The sequence below is a fragment of the Gallus gallus genome, chromosome 1, assembly GCF_016699485.2.
Source record: "Gallus gallus isolate bGalGal1 chromosome 1, bGalGal1.mat.broiler.GRCg7b, whole genome shotgun sequence".
NCBI lineage: Eukaryota > Metazoa > Chordata > Aves > Galliformes > Phasianidae > Gallus > Gallus gallus.
Window position 1 is genome coordinate 53,897,825 of NC_052532.1, and position 13,049 is coordinate 53,910,873.

Sequence of the window (13,049 nt, forward strand, 5' to 3'; positions counted from 1 at the left end):
AGCATGAGAAAATTTGGATGCTTCGTTGTCATAGCACACAATTTTTTAAGATAAAGAACATGAAGTAGTACTAACAATTCACTTTTAGGTCAAAAGTTAGGTTAACAAATTCTAAGTTATTAGAATTGATTGTTATGACTCCATACATCTAAACTTCTTAAATTATTTTAATGTAGTTTTACCACTATATCTTTGTGGAGACTTGAAAATAAAAATACGAGATCAATTTGCCAAATAGGTAACAAAAAGTACTTAAGTATCTTAAACAGCACAATTTTACTTCAGCTGCTTAAAGAGACTAACTCATATTGATTACATATTTACACCAGAAAGTCCAGAGCTCTCATAGGGCTTTCCATTCAGGACATAAAGGAAAAAATAACTATACAAAAAAAGACTGCCAGCATCGATCATTTGGTCAAAGGTAAGATAAAGCAGTTTCTGTAATATTAATGCAATTCTAGAAAAATTGCAGGTTGACTGTCATTTCAAAACAGTATACTCATTCTAGAACAAAGGGATAAGAGTTTAGATCAAAAGAGAGCAAGTTAAACAGCAAAAATGAGAGGTCTTGTATCATTCACCCAAATGATTTCTGTACAGAGCTTCTAGCCATTCCCTTCAGAAAGGAGAACAAAGACAGTATAGTAAGGAGGACCACGACGTAAACCGATGGGATGTGAGAAGACAAACAAGCGGTGCTATTGGACTAAGGATAATTTCTTTCTTCAAGAACTCTTCTCAGCAACACTTCCTCTGACAGAGGACTGCTTCAAACCAAGCAGTGCCAGCAGTGCTCAGGAGGACAGAAATACTGACAGCAACATACAAGTCCCTTACCTCTCCTTCAGGAGTGTCCGATGGGCAGAGCATCCCCCACTGAGATGGCTGCAATGATCGAGGACCACTCACTTTCCTTGTCTTTTCAAACTGAGAAGAGATTCTAGTCATCATTCCCAGAGCAGATATATAAGACAAGCGGGACAATACTTGAGTCACACCCTGGCGGTCCATTTTGAATCTCTTCAAAGACCAATTTCCCTGTAGAACACAATGAACATTTAAAAAACAGTTATCTCAGTGTCTCTACATTCTCTGAACTCTACATTCATTTTTTCAAGATTTAGACTGAACAAGCTTAGGACCTTTGCACAGCCAATACTGCCCATTTCATAGAATCCCAGTAAACGGCTTGGGTTGGACAGGACCTTAAAGCTCATCCAGTACAACCCCCTGCAGTGGGCAGGGCTGCCACTCCCTAGATCGGGTTGCCCAGGGCCCATCCAACCCAGGCATTTATATAATACAGCTTTCTAACTACCCATCTGTGTATAAACTACTGGTTATGACACACTTACTAACTAAAGCTGAAATAGAAGAATTGCTCTTTCAGATGATTTTGCTATAACATCTTCAACTACATAAAGATTGATCATCATGTGCACACGGGTATGTTAATGCTCAAACTTAACAAAATTAAAATCTTTTCTGACGTTTTTGAGTATGTCAACAACAGGGATGCTTTTTTTGTGTGTGAAATATACCTTTACAGTAGGTCCTGTTTCAGTTCTGCCTTTTTTTGTAATTTATTTTGGTAAGAAACACAGACATTAACACTGAAGCAATCTATATACCTACAGCGGTATATGTCTATACTGACATCAAAGTCATGTGCACTTTCTCAAAAACCTTTGGGTATTAGAATCCAGAGGAGAAAGACTCATTCATGTGTCCTATCTTCAAAGAAGGGTGGGAGGTTTTAGGTCTATCCACACTTCTCTAGTGGGTTTACATCAACTAGAAAACACAACATTCATGCATATACCAACGATTTCATGCTTCATGACTGTCAAGGCCAGTGTTACTTGTGGTTTCAACTAGAACAGTGGAGTTCAGAGAATGTTCTAGAACACAATTATGGTTAAAAGGCAAGTAGATATAATAATCCCCACCAATATCTAGCATTTTACTGCAACCTAAGCTAATGTTTCAGCAGGCTATTACATTTAGATACTGCATATCTTGATTTCAAGACCCCTACTCCATATATAGAGAGTTCCTGGTAACTGAGTCAGTAGATACAGCATATTTTTGTCCCAGTTATTACTATTTGCCCCAGTCACAACACTACTAGTCAGTCCAAAGGCAATGAAGAGCTTGAATGTTTTCCCTAGGACTGCCACCTGCTAATCCATGTAACCTTTTGACAAACTCACGTCACCACAGCTAACAAAGAATTTAGAGTTTGCTTGCTATACTGCACTGAAATCCTTTTGCTTGGTTTCTTTATTTATACATTAACAGCATAATCCCATCTTTTGATTAACAGCAAGAAGCCACTATCCCTCCCAATGATTCTGTTATTTGCCTACACTGAAGAGACTGTTAAGCAGCCATGAGAACCTCCCTTTTTCCCTAGTTGCAGAAAGGGGGAAGACATAATACCTAACAGCAAAAGACCTTCCTTCTCACTCACTCACCATTTTGTTGTTAAAAGACTGGGAGTTATCAGAATATGAATAAAAAATACAATAAATCACTACATTATTATATTATATATATTATTATATAATATATATATATTATGTGATACATAATATTATTATATTATTAGTATGAGTATTCATACTCATGCTAGAAATGATTGTAACCTGAACTACCATGTAGTTTTTCTGCACTGTCCAAATGACTGTGAAATCTCAGCGACAGAAGAGAAATGGGAGGTAAAACACTGCCTGAAGAAACAGTATGAAAAAATTATTCATGCTTTGGAAGTGTCAGAGTGACTCCTTCAAAGCTGTCTAAAACAACCCAAACAGGTCAGGGCTGCTGCAAGACAGAGGACTTCCTACTGAAAACTCCTGTGAAATCAAAATTCCTTCTTCAATGGCAACGGATGATTTTGTAGACTCTGAAATGTCTGTTAGGTCTGTACTATTTCTGCACACCTACTCTCCTCTGGTATTTCCAGGATGCACAGACTAAGTACCACTGAACACCAGTGTACAGCACATTCAGCAGTGTTATGAGTTCTTCTGCATGCTACTGGTGTAATCACGAGTCTGTTGAGTTATTTCATGCACTTTGGGACTACCACTGAAGCATTCTGGTGAGATTGGAGATTGTTGTTTCCAAGAACGATGTTTATGGTATTTGCTTAATCTCCTGAATAGTATGCACTGGGCATTGTTCCTGAGAAATGATTTTCAATGCTTAAGAGCAGATGGTGTTTAACTGCTTATGTGACAGTAACAAAAAAAAAAAAAAAAAAAGTCGTAAGATAGTGGAAGAAGGAAGAGTTTACAATATGTGCTGAATAGTTTGCAGATTTATCTCTGTCAGTCCAAATGGAAAAACTGGCACCAGCTAGAAGAAAGCACAAGCATTTAGAGAAACAAATCTGTCAATTGTTTTGGGTGCGTGCACTGTAGAGATTTAACTACGTTTGGGGCACTCATAAAATTAAATAGTGATAAGCTTTAAACGCTGGGCTTTGTAAGTAACAGACTGTAGCTTGTTTTGAATGCAATTCGTGGAGTTAATTTTGTTTACAAGAAATGAAGAAAAACTTCAGTTTTGTACTAGGCAGAAAAGCCTCTCAAGAGTACCAAAGATTAAGAGCCAAGTTGCACACTGTCTACCAGCAACTAAAATACTTTCAGTAATATGATTTCTTAAAAATTCATGCATTTCAAAGTCATTTACAGGCTACTAGCTAGATTTCAGGGATTATCTCACCAATTGTTCTTGCAGATACGTGAGGTAAGAGACAGAGTTAGTAATTACGTTTTGTTCTTGTCCACTGGCATGAATGAAGATATTGACTCTAGTAGAAGGCAGATATGGGCAAAAGTCTAACCAAGACTAGTATCTAGACTTGATTCCAACCTTTTTACAGTGATATCTGGTCTGTTAGTTTTCCCAGTTAAATAGTTCAGTATCATTATCATTGATGTAACAACAACAACAAAAAAAACTAGCTCCTAGCTACAACTTTGCTCACACTAAGTTTACTTGTACTAGCTACTTCATGCAATTAAAAAGGCAAGACCCTTCAAAGAGCTGTTTTAACAATTGTCTTTCCTTCACAATGTGTTCCTTTCCTGTCATTTTTCAACCATCTGTTGACAGTTGGATAAACAGTCTCTATTTTAAATTCGTCTTTTTCTACCATTCCATCACAAATACTTCAAGCACCACTTTTAAATAAATGGCAAAACAGAAACTGATCTGATGAATAACGATTTTTCAGTGAATTGCAAAGCCCCATCCATCACAGAACTCTGCAGTTTCAGATAGATTTGACCAAAGACAATGGAGCTATCAGAATAAAAATTACACTGTTTCAGCACTCAGTACAGTGGAAAAATCTTGGATACTGGAATTAAACCAAAAGTACTTACTGTGGAAATGGCATTGACCATGCCGTTGGTGATCTGGTCTTGACGCATGTGCTTCACCACATCAAACTGAGCTGCACGTTGCTTGGGGATTACCTGGTCGGCAATCTTTTTCAGCTCAGAGTTAAATTTTTTGAACAAATCTTCAAACAGAAGAGAAAGAAGCTGGAAATACAAAACAATCGGATAAAGGTCTGGGAAAAGTAGAAGAACACAGGTGTTTCAATATTTCTACCCTTATACTTCTGGTCAGCTGAAATGCAGTGTTTGTTTCTTACATGGTATTATTCTCACAAGTTGGCTTTTTTTGCATTACTGAAGTGAAACATTTGAGAAATTATTTCAAAATAGAAAGCAAAGTAATAATAATAAGCAGAGTCCATGCCTATCTTTTCGCATTTAGCTTCATAATATCTTTGCATATCTGCCTATCAGCAGTCAAAAAGAAAACCAAACAGCAATACATCTCTTAAGAAGCATTGCAATTTAAGCCATTTTTTTTCTTGCATACGTATACTAATAACTTCTCATATTTGAAGTCTCTATAAAAGGAAAGCACTTCTAATGTTTGTAGTCTGACTTTTTTTGTTCTCTACTCTGCATTTAGGTTTCTCAAGCTTTCTTTGTGGGCACTAACAGTTTTCCAAAATACTTAAAATGTATCATGCAATGCAGTTCTATGCGTTCACAATGACTAGCAAGCAGTGCAAATTCTAGAGCCTGTCAATCCTATCCTGAGACTTAATTTTATAGCAGCTCCAAGTGTCAGGAGGACTAAAACCCCAGCAGCTATCAAATGGCAGAAGTGGTAGTTCCCAGTGTCCACGGCACCATTAAGGCAGAACAAGCAAGGTATTCAGCCATCACAAGCCAAGATGTCCTGGTGTCAGCTGTACAATTTGATTTTTGTACGTGAAGAACTAAAACTGAATTACAACTGTCTCCATTAAACATAGTCCTAACATCTCCTTCTCTTCTGGAAACAAAGAATGCAAACTACTCTGTACTCTACCAGTGGGATGGGCCATTAGGTTTCACTTGCTTTTCTCCACCTACATGTCACAACCAGACTGACCAAAGCATTAGGCAAATGACACTGCAAAGCAGCTATCTAAATTATAAAGTACCTTTTTTCACTAGCATCACATCATATATAAAAAAATCTACTAGAAACTCACGGAGATATATGCCTTGGCGGTACAAGACTCTCACTGGCTTTCACAAAGACTGGACTAAGACAGTGTCCCCTAAAAATGTAAGGAGTGCTTACTGTTCAGTCATTAAATTGTAAAACCTTATACAAAGCAGTGATAACATACACTGCATGTTAACTCCTGACAAAAACAGAATCCTACTTCTATTCAAGAGAGTGTCTATAATAAAAACTTCTTCCTGGACCTGGTCTTGGTATAAGAGGAAGGTACTGGAGACCCTCTTCTTTCCTGATCCTTGTAGTACCATTTTACAATACAACATCCTCTCACTACTGTTGAAAGAAATCCAGTCACCTGCGACTCACTGCAGTGTCACAGCTTTTTTAAAGCCAAATTCAACCAGAAAGGAAAACATCTTCCATGAAGTATTATATTAGGAAGGACAACCCATTGGCATTTCCACAGATCAGATTATGAGGGATGTGTTTCAAAGGGAGGGAAAAGGGAAATGCACAATTTTAAGATGTCTGAAAGACTTGTTAAACACAAAATAGACTCCTGAAATCAGTCCTGGTATACATTTGATCTCGACAGGTTTCCATGCAGGACATTTAACAAACATGTCACATAAAAAGACAAAAAAGGCAGTAGTTCCATTTTTGATTTCTTGATCTCAAAATCTTTACAAAGTCTCCCAGTTCCACATGCAGTAGGGATTATAACATCATCCTTTTTCTTCTCTGAACTAATAAAGTAAGCTATACACCAAGTAGACAAACTTGCTAATATTCACCAGTCTGAAAAGTGTTATGCTTTGCTAATTTCACTCACGGACTCTCAGTTTGTAAGAGCTCTGACTATCTGGCAAGGCAGAGTCTCACAATAACCATATTATTTAGGTCAAGAGTAAGTGATTAAAGAAGAAGGATGGAATGCCAGTGATAATATTCAATGGATTTCATAGTTAGTCCAGGGCCTTTCAGCCTGCTTAAGTCAGGATCACTAAAGAGCAAATTATATTTAAGGGAAAAAAAAAACCCAAACTGACAGCTCATCAATTGATTTTCATTGAAAATCCAAAGAAAAATTAATAAAGAAGTTAAGCTGCTGAAATACAGTTTCACCAATTAGCTTAATGTCAGAGAATTCTAATTAGGCGCCTTGAGATTGCTATTTAACGTTTAAGCCTTTTGAGTGCCAAATTCTCCCTTTCACACAAACTGGTTGCAAAATTAAAGACATTAGGCAGCCTTAATTATATTATCAGAACAGCTGGGATTAGGCAATCTCTGAAGTCAAGGCGGTATTCTTTTGTCACAGGGTAGAAATCCCTTGCTTTCCAGGGTGCCGGATTTTGGTGCTGTTCCATATCTCACCCATACAAAGCAAGCTGCATTAGAAACAAAAAAAAAAATGAGGACAAAGAACAGAGTAATGCTTAGCAAATAATGAACACATTAAGGAAACAGAAAAGGTAGGTGAAAAGATTAAGCCTGAAATCGGTAGGTTTTGCTAACACCTCAGCTGGCACCTGGCCTACCAAGCCTCTCGTGGCAGAAAGACTAAGAGAAAGCTCTGTAAACCAGCTTGGCTAGTGGATACAACTCTGTTATCTAAAGCTAAAGCACATTTCGTACTCTCTTGTCCCATGGGGTGTGAAATTAGCAGCTATTGTTTTCACACATCTTTATAAACACAATGCCTTTTATGTCTTCGCATTGTTTAGACCGCTATGTTTTTCTCCTCACATGGGAATCTTTTCTTTTTTTTCCTTTATTCAAATTATAAATCAACAGGATTTTTATTCCAGGAACATGCTGGCATGAAAAGAAAGAAATAACAACAACAAAACCCCCTCACTGCTCACTTTATCCGCACAAACTTCAGCTAAACACAAACATTTAGAAACTGACAAAAAAAGATTTCTACACTTTTTAGTCAGTAATCAAATCAACAATATTAAACTGATAATGCGGCAGAGAGGAATTCAAGTGTTCAGCTTGAAATGAGCATCTAAAATATCACAAGGGATCCATAACTGCTCTTAAGCAAGTGTTACAGCCTCCCCCCTGCGCAGCTCTCCTTGATGTAGAAAAAATATGCATTGCCTTTGTTATGATGATCCTCTACATTTAAGACCCCTTCCCAGTTAATTTAAAACAACTTCGGTTGTTAACATCTGTGAGCGGGAGCCTTTTTCTTACAGCTTGTAAAAACTTCTTACCTGCTCTATGTTCTGCCTCTAAATTATCAAGAAAAAATAACTACTTTTCAATCCGGTTAAATAAGAACAATATGATAGCAGAGCACTAATTACACTGATCTACAGCAACCGTGCTACAGCAAAATAAAAAATAAAAAACCCAAACCAAACCCAACAAATAAATCCATTGCAGATTGAAATATTTGTCCCACTGGAATATTGCACTTATGTCTTATTATTGTGCTTTGCTACAAGAGTAGAATCCTAATGGACAATCACGTATTAACTTGAAGAAAGGAATTCCTTTCCTATGCAGTTAAGAGTTTTCATTGTTTAATTTGTACTCAGAGCATCACCTTATTTTTGCTGACAACTAGGAGGCAAAGTACATTTTTATTCTGAAAGGACTGCAAACTCTGTGTGCACATGCAATCTGCATTTGCGTTCACACATGTGGATGAGAACAAGGGTGAGTGGGAAGGAAAACGGGGATATGAGGCAATATGCACTGTACTCTTAAATAGAAGCACAGTAAGATGAGAAATCCCATCAGACTGGAACAGAAACTAATGGATACTAATGCTGCAACACAAATCCCAATGCAGAGGATGTGGGGAGCAGAAATGCAGTTTCCCGTGGTAAATTATGCATGTTTGTTCAGATTTCTGATGTGTGATCAAAAACTACAGATTATATTGACTGCCATAACTCCAACTTAAATTCACAGAGATTTTGGATTTTTTCCAATTGTTATCTAAAGAAAACATCCATGCCAGGGTAATTAAGCTGTTCCTTCACCCAATAGGCAAATTCCTACTGCTTTAGGAAAATACGGTGTGTTGATGGTTAGACTAACTGATTTTAGAGATCTTTTCCAACCTTAAAGATCCTATGACTTTCTAAACTTCACCTGGCCAACAGCCATAAGCCACCAGCTTCTTTGTAAAAGAATGGTGCCAATCATGCATAAATTCAGCAAGCAGAGAAACCCATGCACTCTACTTTAATTAGTCAGTCAAGCTAACCTACTGTTTTCAGAAGTTTCAAACAATCCCTCCTAGTTCTGCCTTTAGTAAGCTGAAGATTTTTCCATTAGTCATTTTTCTGTCAGAACTAGAAGGCACACAGCTGCACCCAGAAAAGACAGCAAGAGTTTCTGAAGCAAATCAAGTGTTTGTGCTTCCACACTTGAAGGCTCAAAACAGAGCTTATTTTCAGAAAAGAAGTATCTAGTAAGGCTTTAAACCGCATACGATTCATGCTACTTTAAAGGCTAGATGGGCAGTTGATAATAAATAAGTAATCATAGGGACTTCTCCAAATTACAGATGGCTCAAGCAGCTGTTCTGCTAGCTGTTGCAGAAGCTGAGTTCTCCATAGCAGCTCAGCCCAGGCTTAATATATAGGTTCTCTCATCACACTGCTTCTGTAAGGGGGCGATGGATTTACTGCAGAAGTCTTGGCACTAACAAAGGTACAATGGAAGTAGAACTGATGCAGTATTTACACTGTTTTGCCTTTTCATTTGTTGGAGGGGCAGAACAGAAGTAAGGATACAGTTTATTAGTCCAAACAACCTATCTATGAGTAAATACAGAAAAGCTAATGAAAATAAAATCAGAGGAAAAGGCTTCAATTGAGAAGGCAGGGATGCCCCTTACTATGCATCTATTAAAAACAGGTACTAACAAAAGCCCAAGAGCCTTAGCTCTGAAGTAAAAACCTACCTGCCCTGCCAACTCCAAGCGTTTATTTCCATAGTAGTCTCTGTCATCTACTTTATTTTCTCCTTGAGCCAGAATTACTCTGCGCACCATTACTGCTGTATATATGCATTTGGCACGGAAATTGAACTCCTTCACCTGTAATGAAGCAAATGAAGAACAAAGTGATGTTTCAGGACCAATTCCTTAGTTTTGACTCAGACACCAATGTAAAACACAAGGGAATCTGGCTGGATTACAAAATAGCATTCTGCAGCTGAGAATGTTCTCTACCAAAAAGTGTTATTGTACTATTTGTAGCTGTTGTAGTTTCCATGGAAATAAATAGGAGGCATTACTTTCGGAGCAACCTACGTATATTGGCAGCATTGGAACAGATAGTAGTATATGGAAAGTACATCAGATTAAAGGCATAAATTGTACGGATAAGGTCCTGAAGTAACAGCTGACAGTGTCTGGCTATATGGAAAAATGTCATATGATGATAAAAAAAACTCAATGGTACAGCACTTCATAAGCAGACAGATTACTTTTGACTCAGTTAAAATATTTTTCTTCAGTTTGAGGATGCCTTACTTTATCTCAACAACAAAGCAAACAAAGACATTTCTTCCATGTCAACAAAGCTCTTCCACACAAATTGTATTGATTTTTTCATACAGAACAGGTTTTCTTCTCAGAGTCAAAATCTGGTTAACCTGTGATAAGGATCATTTTTACTGCACATTTTCAAACTCTAGCATGTTGCTCTCACAGAAAAGATTTGCAGCTGTCTTATTTCATAATTTGACCGCATAAACCAAATCTGTACTTCTCCCTTGATTGAAATCACACTTTCCAGAAGTCGACCTGTCTTATTCCCCACACTAACCAGGATAAAACTTAAAGTTCTTGTATTATAGGAACATTTCTGTGAGGAAGATGAGAGAGAGGCTCATTCACAACTTGCCATTATTGCATCCTGATCAGCTCGTGTAAGACCATCAGTTCCTGTTCTGTTTTCAAAAGGACTGATGCCATTGCAACCGACATCATTTCTGGCCATCACTTTTTTTAAAGACTAAAAAAATAATACTTTCATATTTTCCTTATGTGAATCTTTTTCCATTGTGAATATTTTGCATATTTGGTGGTTTTTTGCTTTGTTTTTTTTTTTTTTCTTTTAAATCCCAGCTAGCACCAAAGTTGCTCCTACACCACCATGTTCTAAAGTAAGGCAAGAGAGTAACAGAGGCTGAACTTAGGCCAAACAGAACATCACTATCTAAAGCACTCCAAAAGCATCTCAAGTCTCACATCACTTCTGGGTTTTCTCTCCTTAGCTGTATGATTTTATTAGAAGTCTGATGAGCTCTAGAACAACTCAGTCTGCAGTTCTTTGTGTGAGAAGTTTTCAGATGCCGTATCATTACAGACATACAGACATCATTACAGAACAAAGAAGAAAGAAATTCCCACATCTCTAAAAATAACCACACAGATCTACTTCAGGTAAAGAAAACATTACATACAAGAACATGGGTCAGAATAGTTGATGCTAGCAGCTCTCGTGCTTCTTCCATCTTCGTTTTCTTTGGGCCTCCCCACATCCTTTGCCTTCGTACTTTGTTTCCAATGTACTTCAATGCCTGTCAAGCGAAGCAATTAACTTCAGTTAATATCAGAGCTGTAACCTACAAAAATATACATACCTTTGCATTCCTTAATCAATCAGTGCAAACCCACAAGCTACAGACAATACAAACTTCAAGCAAGGTGGAAAATACAAAACTACATAAGCGATGCTAATAAAAAAATCTCAAGAACTGGACATGATTATGATTAAGTATACATGTTGCCTATCTTATGCTGATAACATAAGTGTTGAAAGATTATGATTACTACAACAATAAGGATTGTAGATATAAGAAAAAGGACTGTGTAAATACCAAAGATATCTAGTTTATCTCATCAGACTTCTTCATATCCAGTTCTTTTGTGTACTTGCTGAGTTTCATCTAGGTATAAAATGGTGAGGTGCACTCTGAACTTAAGGCCGTCACTACTTTTCACATGCACTGCAACATAACCCTAGGCTTCTGAAAACAAAGAATTTATTGACTTGCTTCCTTTCAGTTAAGCAGTTCAGAGCAAAGCCTAACTTTTGACAGGGCCTGCTGCCTTAAAAGTCCTTGGCTTAAACTATCTCTGCAAAAAAACAAAGTGTACGTGGACTGCTGAGAGAGTAAAGTGGTCAATATCATCATCTTTAGATTTTATGGCTACTAGCAACATGAAAAGATGCACCTGCATCTGTGTAAAAATTTGAGCTTTTTGGCATTCTTCCAGACTAGGAGCAAATGCAGCCATCACGTGTTCCTCTGTGCCAATCATCTGTACAATCTCTTGGTCACTTTCAACACCCATGGCCTAGGAAAAGAAGAAAAGACAGAAACAGCACAGGCTTTATGTTTACTCACTGACATTTGCTTATGCTAATTTGGTATTGTTTGTCTGCATTACTACTAAGCAAGAGCTAGTTCTTCCCTCAGAAACTGTGCCATCTGGCACTGGCAGTACATATCCTAGCTATGGAAGAACCCAAAATGGAAATCTTGATAAGCAGCAGGAACACACACACGCACTCTTTATACAGGAGTTAAATTCCACACTTCTTTTAAGGAAAATAAATAACAATCCTACATGTGTAAAACCAAAACCAATTCAGAATCTACAACAAAGGAAGGTGAAATTACTTAAAAGACTGCACATGGTCTCTTACCACAAGCAGTTTCACAAATCCAATTGTCTACGATACAGCACGTCCTATTGGAGAATTATTTTTTACAATATACCTCTTCTGCAGCTCTTTGCATTTAGAAGATGACTTCACTACACAGTTCCACTTGACAGCCATTCTATTATTTCAGTGATCCTTGGACACCTTGTTAGGCTTTATACTGCAGAAAAAGCTTAATAAACTAAGAAAGTGCTTAACAGGTTTAAAAAAATCTCTCTATCAGTAAGTGTTTCAAGATGGCAGCCAGCAGTGAAGGCCTTTGTGGATTCCAGATGGTGCTAAAGCTCCCCCCTTCACACATTTGTCTGGAGCTCTGCCATATCAAGAAACAGAATAATCTCACTAAACCTCTTCTGGTTGACTTATAATACGTTTCTCAGAAGTTTGGGAGGAAGTTACGTTTGCATTCATATTGTTCTTCAAACTGCCAGCCACAAAGACCATTGTAAATAATGGCTTATGTAGACTCTGCATTCTGGTTTTCATTAAAAACTGGCAGCGTCCCAAAAAGCTACATTTTCCTCAAAAATGCACAAATACCTTTCCTTCTTTTTTGCCTTCACGGGGTGTTATTTTGCCTAATGCCTACCTAATGCTATCCCTCTGCAGAACTGCTGCCCCAATTGTGAAGCACCCAGCTTTTTCTGTTTTCCCTTTTCTTCTTTCTTTCTCAACAAGAAGGCTGAAGTCCCTTTAGCTTAGAACTTTGTCTCTTCACCTTGTGGTTTATCAGAAATTAAAAGCAGCGCAAAGGTAGCACAACCCATTAGAAGTGTGAGAATGGTTCAG

The 13,049-nt window shown here is 37.6% G+C and overlaps 1 protein-coding gene across 2 annotated transcripts in view; it reads right to left on the bottom strand.

Annotated features, from left to right (window-relative positions):
* POLR3B (RNA polymerase III subunit B) overlaps positions 1–13,049 on the bottom strand; it is a 67,430-nt gene that overhangs the window by 40,215 nt on the left and 14,166 nt on the right. Inside the window, exons 10-14 of one of the 2 annotated variants that reach the window (NM_001321490.2) lie at positions 11,768–11,890; positions 10,993–11,109; positions 9,485–9,619; positions 4,404–4,565; positions 841–1,041 (exon numbers count right to left, since the gene is read on the bottom strand). In NM_001321490.2, the coding sequence (NP_001308419.1) occupies positions 841–1,041; positions 4,404–4,565; positions 9,485–9,619; positions 10,993–11,109; positions 11,768–11,890 (738 nt within the window). The remainder of the gene's footprint in view (positions 1–840; positions 1,042–4,403; positions 4,566–9,484; positions 9,620–10,992; positions 11,110–11,767; positions 11,891–13,049) is intronic. The other variant, XM_025148724.3, reaches the window with a different exon arrangement.